Consider the following 21,367-nt stretch of genomic DNA (forward strand, 5'->3'; position numbering starts at 1 on the left):
AAGGACCGAATGCTGAAAAAAAATATATATATTTTTTACTGTGTGCAGGATTTAGCTGGATCCTGAAGGTCATCGTTGGCAGAAAAAAAGGCCAAGCTTTTCCAACGGGGATGGGCCACGTGTTGCCTGACAGCAATCTTCTCTTCTGTTTTTGTTTTCTTCTCTCCTGTGTTGATGTAAAAAGCAAATGTCACAGTTCATTTATCTTTATTCCGCATATCTGAAGTTGCAGAAAGGAAGGAGGGAAGCGGTAGGGTGCAGAATTCCAGGGAACCCTGTCGGTGCGAAAAGCCCCCACCTGGTGCTGAATATGGGGCCGGGGGCCGGGGTGGGTGGTGGTGCAGAGAGGTAATAAGGGGCAAGAAGGAAAGGAAGGATGGAGAGAAAAAAATGGAAAAGCAAGATGATGACGTCGATTTTATTGAGTGACTATGTCTTAAAAGCTTGCTATGTACAAGGCACGAGGGCAGTGCCCAGAGCTGATTAAGAAACCACCCGTGTTTTCAAGGAGCCTTCAGTACACTTGATGAGGACAAACCAAGAAACTGTCTAGAATGTGAAGCAGGATTAGCCGGTTACCCCATGGGGGTCCACGGGATGCTCCCATGCATCGATGCATCGAGATGCTCGAGATGCTCATGAGCACAAAGAGAACCAGTTGCTTTGTGACCTGAGGTCACGAGGGAAGGCTCACTAGCCTTGGTGGCATCTGCTTGGGCCCCAAAGGTTTCGGTAGGAGGGCAGTGGCAGCAGGAGCGTTCCTGGCTCCTATGTAGTGCCCTCCCGGTGCCCACTTGTAACTCAGAGACCAGGTGTCTCAGCAGGGGTGGATCTCTCTTCCAGAGACATCCTTGGCACCTAGACATGTGGTTGCCAAGGGCCCTTGCACGGACTGTGACAGCCTGAAGGTTAAGTTTCTATTGGCCCACAGCAAAATAAGACAATGACACAGTGGGTGTTTTTCACAAATTATATTCAGTTTAAAGGACTTTCTTTTATTATGATGTTAGGTCCTTCCTAATTTTTTGATGGTAAGAATACCCTGTCTGTTGGATGAAATACTGTTGATAAAATAAAGCATATGGGGGCAAGGGGGTTGTTTGTTTTAAATATTTTTTCATTTTTAATAAATAATAATAAAACAATATTTTGAAGATTTTATTTATTTATTCATGAGAGACACAGAGAGAGAGAAAGGGAGGCAGAGACACAGGCAGAGGGAGAAGCAGGCTCCATGCAGGGAGCCCGACATGGGACTGGATCCTGGGTCTTCAGGATCACGCCGTGGGCTGAAGACGGCGCTGAACCGCTGAGCCACCCGGGCTGCCCAACAAATTTTATTTTAAACACATTTTAATACATTTATTTACATAAATAATATAATTATTTTATTTTAAATTTATTATAATAAAATGAATTTTATTAAATGTATTATAATAAAATAAATATAAATTATTTTTAAACTTATTATTTATCTTAAATAATTGTATTTTTATATAAATATAAATACATAAATATAAAAAATAATGACTTTTATATTATTAAATTTAGCTTTATTAAACGCTTTAAATATCTTTACCTGACAAGTGAATAGTTGGCCAACGGCATAGGTCACTGAGACTTTACAAGATTTCAAACCATATCGGCGTCTAAGATCGACTGGCCTGGGATGCCCTTCCGTGTCCACGGAGGCAAGCCTGTTCAGTGGAGGTTTGGCCTTTTTCTTGCAGCCCTGACCCAACCCACCCAGGCCTCTGGTTGCTCCTCCCCGTGAGCCCGTGGAGAGAGGCTCCTACCCTCCCCTGGGACTCTCTCCTGTTCCAGGTCGAGGTGTGGAGTTGCTGTCTCGCGGCCTGTCGGAGGGGATGGGATAAACTGACTCACGCCGAGGCAGTGGTGAGCCATACCGGATAAATACAGTCCCCGGGGACCTTCACAGTTTAGTGGAGCATCAAAACTTCATTTAAACCAATAAATTGTAAAGGCGGGAAAGAATGGTTATGCTTAAGTTGAACGGTCTTCTTCTATAACAAGGCCGCACCCTTCAAATGACCCATAGGGGCAGCTAGAGAGGAGGCGAGGGCCTAAACTGATTCTAGCTTCTGGATCAGCTGTCGCAGACCGCTGTGAATAGAAATCCTGACCCTCTGTTTCTGCCCCCCTCCAGCACAAAGTCATCAGTCTGCCCCGCAACCCCCTACCCTGGGCCACAGAGCGTCCTAGGCCACAGAGCGACCTGAACATCCCCTTTTGAGGACCACACTGAGGTCTGGTTAGTTTTCTGCAATGCCTGCTGCTCCTCTTGGGGAAGGAATGTTTGCTCACCTCTGGATTCTGGGGCCTTGGGTGATGCCTGATGCACACAGAAGGAACACACTAGAAGCCCAGCGAGTATATCAAGAGGTTTGCTATACCAGGGTAAAAATAGCCCAGTGCCCTCTGGGGTGCCTCCATAGTGACTACACTTGGGGAAATTCAAACCCACGGGCTTTTCAACCTCCAATGCCACGAATCCTGATTACAAACAACCCGAGGAAACCATTTAGTTCCCTGAAGACCAAGCGAGTCTGTGTGCAATGAAGAAGGAGAGAACGCCAGAGAACCCCAGGAAGACAGGTGGAAGTTCCAGAAATACTGTGAAACCCCATCTTCTGGAACTGGCCGGCAATTTTCCTTCCACATATATTGAAAAGCATAGTCTAGCCTTTGATCTGACCAAACATATAAATATATATCTATATGGACACAATCTGGGACAAAGCCACCAAATCTTTCATCCCCTCGGACACTCAATAGAATAAGTGATTTTGCACATCGCACAGGAGGATTTTCAATGCTTTGGGTCTATGGAATCGGGACAGGTGTTGGAGACATCTGTCAAACAAAGAAACCCTCAGATGCTTTCACGTGGTGGCTGCTGGATGAGGTGGCAGCAGAATGACCCTTGGTATAAGCCAGTGCTTCTGGGAATGAGGTCTGGGGACCGGCAGTCCCCTGGCAGCTCGCCGGAAAGGCAGCTTTTCAAGCCTCCCCCGGGCCGGCTGCACCTGAAGCTCTCGTGGGGTTGTCCAGCCTGCGTGGTTTCCGCGGCCTCCCGGCGGTTGGGACGCAGGATGAACTTTGAAAACCACCGATGTAAGCCATTACCTGGCGGTGAGTGCCTGGGAGCCGGAGCCTGACCCACGGCCACAGCCCTCAGGTGACCTAAATAAAGAGAAAGGGATGACTCAGCGGAGTTGCTGAGCGCGGCCGGGCCTGTACTGAGAGGGCTGAGGGCATATGGGGGCGCGAGCCCCCGGGCACCCCATCTTTGCTGCCAGCCTCTCCTGCCGCCTGGCCCCGGCTGGACTGCACCCACCGCGGTGGCATCCCCGCAGGGCGGGCGGGGGCCGGATCCCCCCGGACCCCCATCCCATCCCTGGCTCCCGACTGTCCTTAGTCGCACTACGCACAAATCCAGCGGCGCCAAAGGGAAGCTTTGCAGAACTTTCCAAGGTGGGTCAAGCGTTTCCCAGCAGCCGCAGCTACGGGCCCCAGCCCTGCGCTTCCCGGGGCGCCGGGGGCGGGGGGGGGGGGGGCGCAGGCTCCGAGGCGGTGGCCGGGTCCAGCCTGGGTCCCGAGGCCGAGGGCGCGCCAGGATTTATCTTAAAAAGTGCCCGTGCACTTCGCCGGCCTCGCCCTTCCGTTTGGGGCTTCGGCAGATGGCACTGGCCTAATTGATTCATTTTCCCGTCGGTCCAGAGTAGCGGCCGGGGCACGGGGCTGCGAATCCCGCGCAGACCCGCCTCGGGCGCCGGGGCCCTGGACAATTAAGACAAAGAGCGCGGCGGCGGCGGCGGCGGCGGCACCGCACAAAACCCTCGGGAACCATCCAGAACGTGCGGCGTCCCGGGCGGCGGGGCGGGGCGCAACCCGGGTGCGGACTGCGCCCGGCGGGGAGGCGGCCCCGCCCTGCAGGTGGGCAGGTGGGCAGGTGGGCAGGTGGAGGCCGGCGGGGGCCGGAGCGCGTCCGGGGGGGCCCGCTCGCCCCGCGCCCCGCGGGAATGGCGCCCTCGCCGAGGAGGCGACGAAACGAAACCCGCTGCGCCCGCGGGCCCGGGCTGCGGGGTCCGCAGGGGGGAGGGCGGGGACCCGGAGGGAAGGCACAAAGTGGAGGAAAGCGGGGGCGAGGGGGAGACAGGTGCGAGCGGGAGCCGGGGGGGCGGGACCGGGGCGGGCCCCACCTGCGGGGGCGGGGGCGCGGGCGCGGGCGGCGGGGTCGGGGGCGCCGCGGGAGGCGGGCCGGGCAGGGAGGCAGCGCGGAGGGAGGGGACGGGCACCGGCAGGCGGGGAGGAGCCGGCGCTCGGCTGGGGCTGCGGGGGCGGCGGCGGCGGGAGCGGCGGCGGCGGCGGCGGCGGGTCCGGCGGCGGCGGCGGCGGCAGGTGGCCCCGCGCGCGGCGGCCGGCCCGGCCGGGGGCGGGCGGGAAGGTGGCGCCTCGGGCGGGGGCCGGTCCCTGCACCAGGTGACCTGCTCCGGCCCGGATCCGGGCGGCCTCGCCATGCAGCGGCGCGGCGCGGGGCTCGGGTGGCCGCGGCGGCAGCAGCGACCCCCCCCGCCGCCCGCGGTCGGCCCCCGGGCCGCAGCCATGGCCCCCCCGCGCGGCGGCGCCCCCCCGGGCCTCGGCGGCCGCCCTGCCTGCGCGCTGCTCCTGCTCTGCTACCTGGTGAGCGCCGGACCCTGCCCGGGTCCTCCCCTCCGCGCGGGGCCCCGGGGACGCGGGCGGGGGGCGGCCGGGAGCTGCGGCTCGGGGCGGCGGGGCGCTGCTAGTTTGCTCGCTTCCCGGCCGCTGCGCCCCGGGCGCGCCGGCACCTGGGATGGGGCCCGGGGCGCGGGGCGCGGGGCGCGGGGCGCGGAGCCGGGGGCGCGGACGCGGCGCTCGCTCTCCCTCCGGGACGCGCGGCCCCCGGGGGCCCCTCCCGCCCCCGCGCCCCTCCACCCTGCGCGCGGCTCTCCCTCCGGCCCCCCTACCCGGCCGGGGCTTCCCTCGCAGTCTCGCAGCTCCTCGCCTCCCGTGCCAGAGAAGAGAAGAAAGGGAAAAAGCAGAAAGAGAAGAGTAAAGACAAGAAAGAGTAGAGAAGAGAAAGAGAAGAAAGAAGAAAGAGAGAGATAGACGAGAAAGCGGAAAAGGAAAAGAAAGAACGAGAGAAGAGTACGAGAGAGAGCTAACAAGAGAAGGGGAGAAAGCGAAAGAAACGAAATGCAAAAGCCAAAAAAGAGAGAAAGACATGAGCGCAGGTGAGAAAAAGAGAGCAATAACGAGAAGCAAAGAGCCAAGCGCGAGCAAGAGAAAAGAGAGAAAGAGAGCCACCAGAGACGGAAAGAGAAAAAGGCAAAGGGGAAAAGAAGAGAACGAGAGAAAACGAGGAAAAGGAAACGCGGAAAAAGAGGACAAGGAACAGAGAGAGAAAAGAGAAAAGAACAACGAAGATAATAAAGGAAGTGAAACACGAGACAAGGAAAAGAACAAAATATAAAAGCGAAGATAGACAAAGAAAGAGAACCAAGAGACACTATAATCTCTCCCTCTCCTCTCTCCCCCTCCTCTCCCCCTCTCCCCTCTCCTCTCTATCCCTCTCTCCCCCCCCCTCCCCCGGCGAACCCCTCCCCTCCCCTCCCCTCCCCTCCCCTCCCCTCCCCCCCCCTCCCCTCGTCCCCGCCGGGTCCTCCTGGCCGGGACCGCTCTCTGCCACCGCGCCGGCGACGAACCCCGCGCTTGCGGCGCTCGCCAACTCCTCCGCGGTCACTCCAGCCAAGTTGCGGATGCCAGGAAGAATCCGAGTTCTTGGTAACACGCTTGCCGCCCGCCCGAGCGGTGACTTTAGCTGCGTCTCGAGCTTTGCAACGTTGCCGCTTCGGAGAACAGACGCTCGGCTGCTGCGCGCCCGCGGACCGTTTGCGCTCCTCCCGGCTCCTCTTTCAGTCTCCAGCTGAATGGCACTAACCTATTTTTCCCAAACCAGCCCATTTAAAAATACCCGAGTAATGTTCATCCTCAGGACAAGGTGGGGGAATTAGCCCTCGATTCCTTTGAAGGCTTGCTAGCTTCTGCTCGGAATTCTCCCAGACAATGGTGAACCTGCAGAAGGCGACACCCTTCCTGCCCTGCCTACCTTAGGCTCCAGGATCCTGCAGAAGCCCTGGGTTATCTCGCCATATATTACTGTAAATAAGTGAAATCGAAAATGCTGAATCATGAAACTGATGTAATAGGAAGTTCACAGAATGCTTAAAATTGAGCAGTGTCATTGTCCAGGATTGTTCTCATTTATGTGGTACCGCCATTATTTGGAGACGTTGTCGGGCATTAGAAATTTGATTCCAAAGAGATCGCCATCCAGCCCAAGTTTCTTTTAACACTCTTTACTTCTCGTCTGTTGCGTTTCTTGAAGCAGGAGGGTGTAAAAATGCTAATTGTAATTCTGCTTTAGCGTCTACCTGTTGAGCTATCCAGGCTCTTCCTCCTATTTTAAAGTCAACCAGTACCAGATTTTGTGGCCAGATTTATTCGATATTTTCCTAAGAAGTTGTCGGTTAACATGCATGGTCTGGGTTTTTTTTTTTTTTTTCACCCCAGAGGTGGTATTATTTAATATTTATGCCACAGGGCTACAGCGCACAGGCTCGTAAATATAACTGCCAAAACAGATGATGACAGGGTTTCAGTTTAAACAGATGATCCACATCCACAAGGCCCTGGTTACCCACAGAGGCAGAAATGATGTCCTGGAGCAGTGTGTGAAACATTGATGTACAGGTGGTCTGAAAAGTTCCATGTGGAAATCCCAAGACCTGGCAAGGAGAGACCACTTCTTGACAGTTCCGAGGAATCAGAGTGACAGAAGCAAAGCCCAAAGGCCTCGTGGTCTGCAGGAACAGAGGCAGGTGGTGGAGAAAGTATAAAAGTTCTGTTTAGACCAAGGGGGGTTTAAGAGAACAGATCACAGGAGGGGACAGAGATGCTCTGCGTGGAGTAGAGCAAGATAGTGAGGTGAGGGCTCCGAAGACAGAGATTATAGAAAATACCGCAAAGTCGAACTAACCTGAGCGCGGCCGAGTGTCTTGGCAGACAGGGAAGGGTTGGATTTTGGAACCATCCGGAAGAGGGAAACGGCAGTGCTTCTTGACTGTGTTTCCTTCAGATGGGCTGCAGATATGCCACTGCGCAGGAAGGACTTTGATAAACAAGCAAACCACTTTGCAGCTAAATGTTAAGCTTTTGTCAAACCCAGGAAAGCAGAGGTGTGATTTGGAAGATGGGCTCCACCTTTTGTTCTAAAGGTCTATCTATCCATTTCCTTAAGATTCTGCTCTAGAGGTGTGTGCTACCTAAGCCAGTGGTGAGAGGTAAGGAAGGCTTTCTGACCTTGGAGAAATTCGCTGTGCAAGGCAGGGGAACGTCTGCAGGAAACACGAGATACAGAAAACAAAAGGGGGGAGGGATGCGTAACCGTGTCCATTTTCCTTGTCAAGGAATATTTCCTAGAGGAAGTGATTGGTCAGGGAGGCGAGGCCAGCAGGTGGAGGGTAGAGGTGGAGCAGAGTAGCTTGGGCAGGATCTCAGGAACATGTAGATACTAGAGGAAGAAAGCTATCCCATAATTTGGAATCATAAATAATAAGAATAGTTTGCATTATCCTAAGTCATTTATATGCATTTTCCAGGGCTTTTTTAATAAGATTTATTTATTTATTTGAGAGAGAGAGAGAGAGAGAGAGAGAGAGGGAGCACGCACACATGTGAGCAGGAGGAGGGGCAGAGGGAGAGGGAGAGAATCCTCAAGCAGATCCTCACTGAACGTGGAGCCCGATGTGGGGCTCGACGTGGGGCTCGGTCCTAGGACCCCGAGGTCGTGATCTGAACTGAAATCAAGAATCTGATGCTTAATCAGCAGAGCCACCCAGACGCCCCTGCATTATCCAGTATTCTAACGACAACCTCGTGTGGTAGGAGCTGTTATGCTCCTCATTCAGTTGAGGTAGCTGAGACTCAGGTTAGGTAGGTTGCCTTGGGCCACACAGGTAGTCCAAGATTGAAACCCAAGTCTGTCCACTTCCGGAGCCCCAGTTCCTAGGCAGGCTAACTTACTGCTTTCTGCTTTTTGCTGCTCTGAGCTCGTTCCTCTCATACATAGATGCATGGGCCATTAGCAAAGCTCTTACAATGAGCGGTCACTGTGCCACTGGCCAGGATGTGAGGTCATGTCTAAAGGAGCCTAAAATACACAAAACAGAAGCAAGAGGCCCCAGAATGGAAGTAGGATGTTAAAGAGAAGAATAGGTGAAACCAGGAAATATTTGCCATCTGTGATGGCAAGGTAAAAGGTACGGTCTTTGTCTAGTCCAGAGGCAGCTGAGGGTTGGGGGGTTGGTTGGCACTTGTGTTTGTGTGAATGTGCGTCCAGGTGTCCAGCGAGTGTGCCTTGGAATGCGTTCCAAAGTCAAGTTGTCTCTGGTTCGGGGGCCGATTCCCACTTTGTGTTATCCCTACCTCTTTGCTTGTTCTCGAGGACTGGAGATGGAGACTGGTTTTCTGAACAGATGCCTTTAAGCCCCTGCCCTCACGGGGAGCACGCTTCCCGGAGCCAGGGTCCTGAGGCAACGGGCGCCTTTCGTCCCCATTGGCTGGGACAGAATAACCTTCAGTGGCAGCCCAAGAACAGTACTGTGACTGTAGCTAGGATACTGCCAAAGCATGAATAATTGTGACGAGGCCTGAAAGATAAGTCACGGAACGATGCCAAGCAGATTTCTGAAAAGATGATCCCTGGTTCCAGCAGCTGCCAGAAAATTCTAAGGTCACCAAAGGTCAAGGTGGCAGAGAGCCTCCTCCGAGAGGGTGAGGGCTTGAAAAGTAAAAGGTAATGGAATCGCTTCCACTGAGGTCACTGGTGCTGAGTGGTGTGGTCCGCGCAGGACTTGCCAACAGAACCCCCCACCCCCCGCCCTTGTCATTCTCTTACATCATTAACTCGTACCTTCCTCCAGATTTGGCCAGATCAGCTGAGGCTGCCCGGCCCCATCTGTGACGGTGGCACTTGGAGAAGGCATTTCTGTCCATTCCGAACGCTGGTCTCGAATGTATAATTTTTTCTTAAATGAGAAAAACAGATCTCACAATGGCCAGTGTTGATGTCAGCTGTAGAGCCGAAATATTCAGGGTGGACATTTGCACTTGTTAGACGACCAGAGGACAATGAAATAAGAGGGCATTGGTGGCACAGATGTATGGGGGGTCGTCCGCGGACGGTGGCTGTGCCAGAGCTCTCCATCAGTGGCCGCAGACGGTCGGTTATCCCTCGAGTGGTACTCACAGACTCCTCACTCCGTGCGTGACACAGGGCCTAGGAAGATCGGAACAGGGTGGAGACAGAGAGGCTCTCACTTATCTTGACTCGAGAGTGAAAATGGATGTTTGAAATATAGAGATGAGCTTCAAACTTCCCGTCAGCCAACAGAGTCCACGTTCACCCTGACCAGAGCACCTAAAATCTCCCAAGCCATGGCATTTGCCTTTTGCTCTCTATACCTTCGAGTCCTGTGGGCAAAAGTGTGGGAGTCGTGAATCGGCTGAAGGAAGCAGCTGGAGGAAAGATAGACAAGGCATAAAGAACCCAGGCAGCTCACAGAGGAGACGGATGGACATGAGTGGGCCATAAATAGCCTCCAGCGAATTCAGTTGCCCTGTTTATTGGCTCATCCTATTCCCCTGAGAAAGGACCCGAGGAGCAGGAGGGCTGTGCAGCATGGGAGGGATTGCTGGGACATCGGCTTGGGTTGCCCTGGTTTGTCTGCCATCTTCATCCAAAGAAGGGCTTGGCTGAGTTGGGGAGTTGGCTCGGTGCGGCGTGTAGGTTTGTGGGTAAGATAATACCTATCTTGCCCCCCATGGCCAGAAAGTGGGACAGGTGTAGAAGTAAGTTGGTGAGTCGAGGGCCTCATTTTGGGCGTTTCTGGAAGGCCAGAGAGACCCCGTCACTGACTTTGGAGTCAGATAGGAATTTGAATTTTGGTTCTGTCTTTGAGTAGTTGCTTGACCTTCCCGTCTCTGAATCCATTCCATTTTCTCAGCTGTAAAACTGGAATGCTGTGTCCCTCCCAGAGCTGGTGTGAAGATTCGATTCGAAGGGAGAAGTTCTGTGAGGTTCTCTTTGAGAGGATGAGTTTCGAAGTGAGTGAGAAGTGGACTTACGCATCGGTCCCAACGCCCGGCACAGAGTTGGGTACTCAGTGAAATGAAACCAAACCAACCCTTGGTTACCCTCGTGATTTAAGTTAAATCAAATCAAAGCAGTATCAAAGAGAGGAAGGGAGCCAGTGCAACTAGGAGTACTGCCTGTGGGGTGGTGGTGGTGTTTCTCTAGCCAGCTCTCAGGTTTAGGAAGGCATATGGGTCACCTGGGATGTAGTTCCCAAGGCACATCTCGATTTCGGATTCCATACCGACATCACTGCCCATTCTGTTTAATTGCATACTTTGTTGACATAAACAGGATTTTTACTTATTTCTGGTCAGCAGAAATTGGAGAAGTAGGCCTTTTAAGCCAATACAATTACCTTCTGATGTATGGAAAGTTTGATCCAGCCGGCTTGACGAGAAAGCACTCATGAGCAAGGTTTCCTTAGGTGACTGATGGGGTGGGATGGGCAGGAATGAGAAGAACAGACACTCGATAATTGTTTGCATATTACATGAACCCACATACATTTGTTGGTGTAAATAACCCTCCCCGTGAGTGATTTCAGATGTTCCAATCTCTCTGTCCTTTCCTTAAATAACAAGTGGACCATGCAGAGAAAAGAGCCAAGTTTTCTCAGCTTTTTGGAACAGGGAGGGTTATTTGAATAGAATTTCTTCTTATTGATTTTGTTGAAAGGCATCAGATGCAGTCATCCTAAAAGAAGCTTAGGGAGAATTGATAGATTTTTTTTTTCTATCCAGAAGATACATAAATTCATCTGTTTCTTGACTCCCCCTCTTGAAATATAGAGATGAATTGAGTGCATTTTGATTTTTAATTTGGGGTCTTTTATCATGAACACAACATTAATGACCCATTTCTTTCTTTAAAAAGAATTTACAGTACATACACAGTACATAACATCTTACACAATTAGACAAACACGAGGGAATCTATGTTTCCGGAGTGTGTGTGACATTGTCAAATTTGACTTTGATTAAGGCTTACTTCTGGTGTAAACAGATGTTCGAGGGCTCGGGCATCTTTCAGGGCCCAGCTCCATTGTATGCAAAACAGTCCAGTAGCTTCCGAGGTGGAACATCTATGTGGCTGCCTAAATAGCTAATTTGAGGGGCACAGAAATGCCCCCCCTCACCCCCCTAAATTTCTCTTTATAGCTGCAGTGCATTTGGGCTTTGCTTTTAAGGCATTATCTCCCCCAGCCTGGCAGAGAAATGCAGATCTGTGATACTACTGCAGTCCTTTTTCATTATCACATTAACACGGATGAACTCGCCAGATGAACAAGAGTCCAACAGGGGGTAGAGGGATAGGAAATTTTAAAAATTTAACTCATGTTTTTTGGTGTGGAGAGATGGAAAAGTTCTAGAAGGTAGGGTGGTTGTCTGAAAGGTCCGGAGGGACTCCATAGGTAAGAGAAGCCCACCCTAAATGGGTAAGGTAAGTACCAGAGGGCCACCTTCCCTGACCTCACGTCAGCTGTGATCCCCAGGAGCCCCCCCGTGGGGGGGTCGGTGCCAAAGGGTAAGGGTTCTTTCCAAGGAGATTAATGAGGCTGGATGGAAATAGAGAAGCGGAGAGGGCCCCTGTCACAGAAGAGCTTGTGAACCTCAGGAGAGGGTGGCAGGGACTCTGGATCCAGTCCTCCGGTTTATGCGCAGGTGCTCCCTGGAGCAGTGAGCCGAGGAGGACCACAGAGGCTCCTGGCTGAAATGCTCCCGCCCAGTATTTCACTTCAGCGGGAAACACCCAAAATCCTACTGTGTGCCAAGCTCTATTTTAGAAGCCAGGAACATAACAATGAATAAGACATGGACTCTGACCTCATAATTTCTAAACAAAGGAGTGACTGGGTGCTTTTTTACTTCCGTTAATGCAAGCTGGCATGTGAAAATACCTATGAAGGTTGGACACGTGTCATGGCTGTAGCTGAAACTCTTCCACTTAATTGCTTTATTTTCCTGGCAGGAAACAGATAACCACACACATGACTTAAGCCAGGAAATCAGCTTCAGCTTAATCAATATTTAGAGTGTGATGTGTTGCTAATTGGTGTTGGTTGTGTACATAACAGAGGTAGCCACAGCTCATGGCGTGGCAGCTGCCCACTGGGTCTGCTTCAATCCACGAGACACCAGCTTCCTACTTTGCATACGTGCCCCCAAAGACTGAAGGCCGTCCTGTCTTCTTGAGGGATTTGGACCCTGCCCCTAGAGCCGCAGATGGTGGCTTTGAGGTCCCCTTCGGGGCCAGCACCCTCCCCCACCATATTACGAAAGCCTTGTCCATCCCTGAAATTGTTCTTCTCTTGTACTCCTGCTTCTCCCACTTCTCAAGTCATCTGGCTCAGCCCGTGACATTTTTCTGCACCCAGGCTAGCTCGAACTTCTCATCCCACTTAGATCTTTACCAAAGGAAACAATAGCAAGATGCCAACGTTGCCACCACTGGGGAACCTTTGCAAAATAACCCATCAAGCGCCATCAACCACACGTCTACAAAGTTATGCCTAATTGGGTTATTCATCTCATTTCTCCCGTATGATCATTCCTTTAAAAAGCACATTTTCTGTCATTTTGTGGTTTCCGAAACTCTAAATCTAGAATAAAAGCTCGATAATCTAGAACCGTAGTCGGCAAGCTGTGGTCGACGGGCGCAGCCAGCTGCCTGTTTGTGTAAACAGAGTTGAACGGGACCACAGCCGTGATCATTCGCTTATAAGTCAGTTGTCTGTGGCTGCTTTCTTGATACCACAGCAGAGCTAAGCAGTTTTCATGGACACCAAGTGGCCTGCAAAACCTAAAATACTTACCATATGGCCCTTTTTTTTTTTTTTACAGGAAAAGTCTGCTAACTTCAAATCTAGAATAGCACCAGCCAGTAGAAGTATAACGTAAGCCACGAGTACGAGCCACCTGTGTAATTTCAAATTTTTCGATAGCTGCATTTAAAAAGTAACAGGTGAAATTCATTTGGGGGAGCATATTTTGTTTAACTCACTGCATCTCAGTATGATCCACTTCAACACGTGGTCGGTATGAGAACTATTAGATAGGTTGCATTTTTTAAAACATTGAAATCCAGTGTATATCGTACATTACAGCACATCTCGATCGGAACCCGTCGCATTTCTTCTGTATTGGCGTGCGTCTAGAACCCATAAGCTCCTAAACCGTGGATTCACTTTTCCTGCATTTGAGGTTTTGAAGTAGGTGAAAATAAAATAATCTTCATATGCACAGATGAAGATTTCCTTTAAAACCGAATTTTGAGGGAAGGCTCTGGAGAGAGAACACCGTCAGGTGTCCTATACCTTTTTCGTTCCCCTCTGTCACCACTGATCTCTACAGTGATGAGCCCGACGTCCAGAAAGTCATGGTTCATCAGGCAAAGCTGAAGCCAGTGTCAGCAGGCTGCGCTTATTAACGTGGGAAAGTGGGCCGGTGCACGTTTCACCCTAAGATGGAAAGCAACGAACGTTACCACTAACTGCACTTTCCAGTGGAAGCTCATGAAATCACATAGCCTTTCCCCCCAGAATTCTGTTTAAGAGAAGCATTAGCCTGGAGTTGCCAGCGTCAGCGATAAAAACATGATTCAAAAGAATAAAATAAAATAAAATAAAATAAAATAAAATAAAATAAAATAAAATAAAATAAAAAATAAGCAGCAGAAGAGGGCTAGGGTGTGTTTTTAAGGTAGACATAAAAGGAACGAGGAAGACGTTTTAAGGCATTTTCTGAAAAAGAACACACGGTGACATTCAGTATGTCCTGGCCTCTGCTCTCTGTTGCCTTATTAACTGGGCACGTGTGGGATTGAGTGAGGGTGGTGGCTTTCGGGGCACTGGGAACGAGGGACACTCGCCACCATCAGCCGCCACGCTGTCCAGCCTCCCTGTCTTCGGCTGGCCTCTGCACTGGGTTCACATCTTGAGAAGGGGCCACATCTGGGCACATCTGTCTGAATGAACAAACCGCCCCTTGTGGATAAATGCTGAGGGTACCCGTAACCCCAAGAAAGCCGAACTGAGCCCAGCCACTCCTTACAGCCTTGCTGCCGTGCACGTGGGGGGACAACGTGGGAGAGGGCCGGGCTCCTGGGCTTGCCTCTGCTAAGCCACCAGCGGGGTTCTGTGGGGGGACCACTCAGCGATCACTGCCTCGTTGGAAGAGTTGGGGGGGCTGGCTCATCACCAAGGGCTCTAACAGTCACTACTTCTAATTATGAGATTATTTTTATGTTTGTTTTCCCCCCTGTAATTTGGAAATATAAATGAGAGCATAAAACAATTAAGCCTCTCACTGCGGGGGCAGACAGTTTGGACTGTACCCACCTCTTTACAGATTTCTTCCCACACTTTTCCCATGACTAATCAAAAGGGATGGCCAGCCCTCCTCACTCTGCTACGTGGAGAAGCTACTTTTTTTTTTTTTTTAATTTTCATCTTTAGGACACTTGCTTTTCTCTTCACCCCCCCCGACTTCCCCCCCCCCAATATTCATGTAGTACAAAATTCAAAAGATAAATAAAAATAGATAGCACATGTCTCTCCCTCATCCTGTCTCCTGGTCACTTCGTCCTTCTCCATGTGAACAGCTAGTGGATTCAAGCAAATGTGTATTTGTTTTTCCTTTTTTTAAATTAAAGATTATATTTATTTATTCATGAGAAGTGGAGACATGGGCAGAAGGAGAAGCAGGCTCCACACCCGATGTGGAAGCCTGATGTGGGACTCGATACCAGGACCCCAGGGTCACCCCTTGAGTTGAAGGCAGACCCTCAGCCACTGAGCCACCAAGCGTCCCTATTTTTCCTTTTCTTAAAAAACAACAACAGCAACAACAAAACTCAAATGATACTTCTGAAACTTGTTTAAAAAAAAAAAAAACAAAACAAAACGAAACCCTCAAACTTTGGAGATCATTTCATTATCTGTACATGAGGCTCTTACCTGTTTTAATAGCTGTCTAGCCCTCCAGGAGAGGATGTACTATCATTTACTGAACCAGCCCTGTCTTGATGGACATTTAGTTTTCCATCTTTTGCTGTTGCAAATAGTCCTGCAGTGAAAACCTGTACATACATCATCTTGCACAAATTTGAGTATATGGGGAGGATAAAATCCTAGAGGAGGAATTATTGGACCAGAGGGTGGGTGCATTTCTACGTTTGTTGGATACTCCCCGACCGCCGTCCATAGAGATCACTCTCACCAGCAGTACACAGTAAGAGGCCAGTTTGGCGGGTACAGTGTGTTATTGGACTCTTGGATCTCTGTGAACCGAGTAAGTTCAAACTGTGAACTTCTGTGAACCGAGTAAGTTCAAACTGGTATCTTCAGCGTGGTTTCAATTTGCTTTTCTCTTATTATCAGTGGGAATTTGCTTATTGATGAACTCTGTCATTTGCTCATTTTTCTTGGTTGTCAGCTTTGTTTCTAATTGACTGTCAGTGCTTTAAAATAGAAACACACTTCCCTTTTCCAGAAACTTTCAATGATTCTTCAGTGTCAGTAGAATGAGAGTCCACATTCCCTGGGCTGGGATTCAGTGTCCTTCAGAGCCAGGACCTAACCTCCACACACCCCCCCCCCCCCCCCCCCGACCTCATAACCCCATGTCCTTTTGCATCTTTAATCCCATTCTGTTCTCCGGTCAAACCAGTCTGCCTCTATCTAGTATGTCTGCTCTTCCTTAAGCTGTTGACATTGCTTGTGGGGGCTTCCACGAGCCTCTCTACCTAAAGAACCTCTCTTCACCCCTCAAAGCCCAATGAAAACCCACTCTTTCCATAAATTCTAGATCCCCCAGGTAGAATTACCCTCACCTGGGACTGTACTCCATTAGGACTTGCGTCTCTTGCGTCTAGGTTGACAGGAGCCTTGAGCACATTCTGCCTTTGGGTCACTGCTCTTTGTCAACACAATTCCCTGATACCTAGCTTTGTGTCTCAGCCCCTTCTGGGAAGAAAGGGGTTCTTAGCACTTCCTTCTTTAGAAAAGGCCACAGTGACCTTTTTCTTTAGACTTGTAAAAATATTCACAGCATAAAATTTACCAATTTAACCACTCTTAAGGGTATACAGCTCAGGGGCAGCGAGTACATTCACATTGTTGCACAACCATCCCCACCATCCATCTCCAGAACTCTTCTCCTCTTGTAAAACTATCACTCTGTGCCCATTAAACAATAAGTGCCCATGATCTCTCCCCCCTCCCCTGATCGCTAGCAACCACCAGCCCTTCTGTCTCTATGGATCTGACTGCTCCAGGCACTTCGTACAAGTAGAATCGTATGGTATTTATTCCTTATGACTGGTTTATTTCACTTAGCGTAATGCCCTCAAATTTCACCCATACTGTAGCATGTGCCATACTTCTCTTTTTAAGGTTGAATGAGATTCCATTGTGTGTATATATCACATTTTGTTTTTCCGTTTATTCACTGAGGTGGATGTCTACCTCTTGGCTGTTGTGAATACGGCTGCTGTGAGCATCAGGGTATGTCTATGAACGTATCTCTTCAAGTCCTTGTGTTCTGCTACGTTGGGTATACAGCCAGGAGTGGAGTTGCTGGATCATGTGGTAATCCTGTGTTTAATTTTTTGAGGAACTGATGTACTGTTTGACTCAGTGGCTGCACGATTTTACATTCTCACCAGCCATGCACCAGGAGTCTGGTTTCTCTACGTTCTCTCCAACACTTTATATTTTTGTTTTATTTATTTTTTTGGTTTTGGATCATAGCCATACTAATGGGAGTGAAGTGGTCCGAAGTTACCTTTTTCCTACTGTGTTTTGGATGCCCGAATCACAAACTTTTATTTAGAAGAGCTCTTAGTGCCCGTACATCAGTGCCTTATGCTCAAAACAACATTGCCTTGATCTCATGACCAACTGTCCAAATTTCTTCTGGAAGGAATGTCCGTTTTAAGAGGTCTTCATACTTAAAGAACGAGATAAATAAGCACACAGCTAAAATCTTTCTTGGCACAGGTAACACCATCCATGGTGAGAGAATCAGACAACACAGTCTGAGGTCCAAGCCTTGCCTGTGTGTGATTTGGAGCAGTGGAAACTCCTGCTGGGCCATCCGTCATGCGTGCTTGTGCTGGCTCAGAACTTACGGGAGAGGAAGGGCCAGGTTGGCATCCCTGTCATGTTCCCTCTCGGGTGCACTTTGAACTCGTCTCCCACCCTTTGATTTGGCTGCGTCTGATCACCATTTGAAGTCAGGACAATAGTTTGGAAATGTCTGAAGCTGCTCATCTCTTTTTCACGCGAAGGCAGAGTCGCCGATACTGGATTTGTTGCGAACTAGCTCCTCCATTTGGAAACCAACTCTGGAATGATTGCCACGTAGCTTTGAAAGTCACATTTTGATCAGCAGATGCTACTGAGTCTGGGGAGAGAGTTTAATGTGGCCTAATCTTCATTAGTGTGTGTGTTGGTTTTTCTGTAATTGTTCGGTCGTGGTTTTGCCATCTTGTGCGTCCCACATTCATTGCTTTATGTAGATGCCTATTTTTTATTCCAGGGAAAAAATGCACGTATCTGTTAATATGATGATTTTTAAACTCCCTGTACTTTCTTTCCTTTTTTTTTCCTTTTCAGAACGTTGTCCCGTCTTTGGGCAGGCCGACCTCCCTGACTACGTCAGTGACCCCCAAAGCCGAGCAGAGCGTGGCTTACAAAGACTTTATTTATTTCACTGTCTTTGAAGGGAATGTCCGCAATGTCTCTGAAGTCTCGGTTGAGTATTTATGCTCTCAGCCTTGTGTTGTCAATCTGGAAGCGGTCGTTTCATCCGAGTTCAGAAGTAGCATCCCTGTGTACAAAAAGAGGTGGAAGAATGAGAAGCATCTTCACACCAGCAGGACACAAATAGTACATGTGAAATTTCCAAGCATCATGGTTTACAGAGATGATTATTTCATCAGACACTCCATTTCAGTATCCGCGGTGATACTACGCGCCTGGATTACTCACAAATACAGTGGTGGAGACTTGAATGTTAAATGGGAGGAAAATTTGCTACATGCTGTAGCGAAAAATTATACTCTGCTGAAGACAGTCCCGCCTTTCGAACGCCCTTTCAAAGATCATCAAGTGTGCCTTGAGTGGAACATGGATTATATTTGGAACCTTCGGGCAAACAAGATTCCCCAGTGTCCTCTTGAAAATGGTAGGTCATTTGCCTTGCGAGGAGCCTCGTGCTCATTTCTTCAGATAGCCTGTATCACGAGAGGTTGGCAGGAGAAGGTTCTCGCACTAGCAGGTGGGGGAGGCAAGGAAAACGACGAACACACCGGATCGGCTTTAGGACTCCGGGGGAGAAAGAGGGTGGAAGGAAAAAAGTGAAGAGAGAAGAAACAGTAGTAGAGAATAGAGTGCATTTGAGAGTCACAGAGGTCATGGAGGGACCTTGAGAGGTTTGGCTCTGAAGTTGTCAAAGGAGTGTTAATGCCACCGAGACCGACCCTGGGAACATCTTCCTCCCTCTGTCCCTTCATGAGTATCTGATATTTTTAACTGGAATGTTTTATCCCAGGGGAGATGAGAACCAGAGGAGCCTTTGTGTTGGGCGGGAAGGAAGTATCCCACGGTAGTTTCCAGCCCAGAGCGCATGGGTTCAACTCCTGGCTCTGCCCCTTTCTGCCTGTGTAATCTTGGAATTCTGGGAGCCTCAGTTTCCTTGTCTGTAAAGTGGGGGTGATCGGTAACAGTTCCCTCAGAGCAGAGTTGGGAAAATGAAATGAGATGTAATTTGCTTAACGCATAATCAGCACTCAGTAAAAAAGTAGCCGTGACGATGATAGAGTCCAAACTCTACATTTTATCCTAAATGCCACGTGGTTACAGCCACCGAAGGACCCATGCAGGGGGTTCCCGTGCCTTCCCTTAAGCACCGGGGTTGGAGCTCTCTGGCTGTGCGTCCTTAGGGGAAGTTCTCTCCCTTGGCAAGAGGAGCACCTTCCTATGGGGATGCTGAGCGCCCCCCAGCTCTTCTGCTCATCCCCCGATGGGGAGCTATGCCGGGCATGCTCCCAGGCACTTACCTGGAATCTGACAGTGCTTCCTGCAGTGTAGCCCTAGGACCAGCTGCCAGAGTCACGCAGGGCTCTTGGTGTAAATGCAGATTCCCAGGCCCCCACACAGCCTACTGGGTCAGGAGCTGTGGGGTGCAGGGCCCCGAGATCAGCATTTGAAACACACTCCCATGACTCTGACGCATCTTGAAGCTCCAGGACCTCTGGAGCAGCGGCAGAGCTGGTGGGCTCTTGACCTAGAATGACGGTGGCCCAACCGCCATGAGCCTGTGACAGAAGACGCTTCCTCGGGAGGTGCCTGACCCCTGCTAGTCTTTGAGAGGACTTGCTTTGGGGCAAGGTGACTTAACCCTGAGAAAACAACAGTGATGAGTATTCCCTGGGACCACCCCAAACGGCCCTGCATCTAGAGGAAATGTGAAGGGTCTGTTTAGCCATACGTTATGGTGGGTCAGAGGCCACCTGCTGTAGAACAGATACATTCAGCATTTAAAAAAAATTTTTTTTTTACATTTAGCATTTTAAAAAAACTTTTCTTTATTTGAAATAATTATAGACGTGCAGGAAGTTGCAAAAATGGTAGAGAGCCCCGCGTATCCTTCCCCCAGGTTCCCTCTAATAAAAATCTTTCCTGACTGTAGGATGCTAGCGAGAGCACAAAACTGATGTTGACTTAGACCGTGGACTTTATTCAGAATTCACTAGTTTTTACAGGAGCTCTTGTGTGCGTGCGTGCGTGTGTGTGTGTGCACGCACGCGTGTGTAGTTCTCTGCCCTCCTATCCTGCACTTGGTCTGAGTAGCCTTGTTCCGTGTCTGGCTGATTTCATGGTTGTGTGGTGCTGAAAGTACAGATCTGGAGAGGAGGAAGCCAGACTCCGTTCCCGTGTGCGTGTGAGTTGGGGGTAGGGCGGGCGGGCAATTAAATGTCTGAAACAGTCGAGCTGCCTGCATTTCAATGATTAGTGTGCATCCTTCCTCCACGCAGAACCCCATGCTAGCATCTTTCTGGAATGCCTTCCACGGGGAGACCTAATTTATTAAGGAGAAGGAAGCACGAGGCACATACAAGCCAGGTTCTTTTTTTTTTTTTTTTTTTGATTTGCCTCCGATTTTGTCAGGGCGTAATGATTCCATTTCATGTTTGGCAAATCACATATTTCTCACTGAAGAATGACTAAATTGCAAGCTGGAAGTTTTCAGATGAAGTCATTTATGAACTAGCCGAGGTCTTAGGGCCCCTGCCCATACCCTTACGATGTGAACCACCTTTTCTTTCTTTTGTTGTTCCTTCCCGTATTCACTGAGCTTTGCGGAATAGCGCAGTGGGATTTTTCTCTCCACCTTCTTCCAAGCATTACTTTTGGGGTGAGAACCAATCTGATAAAAGCATGATGCAGAGGAAAAACCTTTTCTAATAATTAAAGTCCTCCAAAATGGTTGAGGGGGTTGGTGCTCGTGCACTCTCAAAGCCAGCTCTGTTTGCTGTGATTTGTTCACCGAAAAGGGGAAAATTCCCTCGCCCTCTCTTTAAAAGAGGAATCAAAAGAGCGTCTGCAGCAGCCCTATGGAAAGTGTCCACGACCTTTGTTCTTGATACGCTGTGCGATGGAAGGGGGCCAGGCCTCTGGCTTGTTCTTAGCAGGGGCTTCTTTATTCAGCTCTCGATGAACAAGAGTCAAGTCAGAACAACAAGATGGCATTAGGGAGCCGAGGGGGCGCCTTTCATGTCCGGTCCCCTTGCAGTCTGCAGCCAGCGCTGGTGTGGGGTGGGGGCGGGGGGGAACGTTTTCTGTGTCAAGTGCCTGGTGTCCTACGACGGCTCCACGTCTGGACTAAAGGACGCTGTGACTTGCTTTCATTTTCTTTTTCCTTTATAAAGAGAGAAGAGAGCCAAGGTGCCCCCATGCACGGGGCTGTTCTGTGAGGACGGTTAGAGCCCCTCTCCCCCAAAGGCCCAGGGCCGGCCCCCACCGTGAGGCTGTGCGCCTGGACGCCCGCCCCTCCCCGCGGCCCGCCGTTTATCTGCTTTGCCACGACCGTGCCAGGCCGGGCCTTTGGCCTGATTTTTGGTGGA

The 21,367-nt window shown here is 50.1% G+C and overlaps 1 protein-coding gene and 1 long non-coding RNA gene across 7 annotated transcripts in view; one reads left to right on the forward strand and one right to left on the reverse strand.

Annotated features, from left to right (window-relative positions):
- Positions 1–1,263: 1,263 nt before the first annotated feature.
- Positions 1,264–5,059, reverse strand: LOC119871266. The gene is made up of 3 exons (XR_005357357.1): positions 5,010–5,059; positions 1,580–3,204; positions 1,264–1,323 (listed from the first exon to the last, which is right to left on the reverse strand). It is a non-coding gene; the product is annotated as an uncharacterized LOC119871266 (long non-coding RNA).
- Positions 3,225–21,367, forward strand: part of SEL1L3 (SEL1L family member 3) — a 99,920-nt gene continuing 81,777 nt past the window's right edge. For 2 of the 6 annotated variants that reach the window (XM_038533549.1, XM_038533551.1), the window contains exons 1-2: positions 3,226–3,495; positions 17,856–18,426. In XM_038533549.1, coding sequence (XP_038389477.1) covers positions 3,280–3,495; positions 17,856–18,426 — 787 coding nt within the window. In that variant the 5' untranslated portion in view covers positions 3,226–3,279. Of the gene's footprint in view, positions 3,496–4,539; positions 4,705–17,855; positions 18,427–21,367 lie in introns of those variants that run through there. The other 4 variants (XM_038533552.1, XM_038533548.1, XM_038533547.1 and 1 more) reach the window with 4 other exon arrangements.

Source organism: Canis lupus, chromosome 3 (genome assembly GCF_011100685.1).
Source record: "Canis lupus familiaris isolate Mischka breed German Shepherd chromosome 3, alternate assembly UU_Cfam_GSD_1.0, whole genome shotgun sequence".
Classification (NCBI taxonomy): domain Eukaryota; kingdom Metazoa; phylum Chordata; class Mammalia; order Carnivora; family Canidae; genus Canis; species Canis lupus.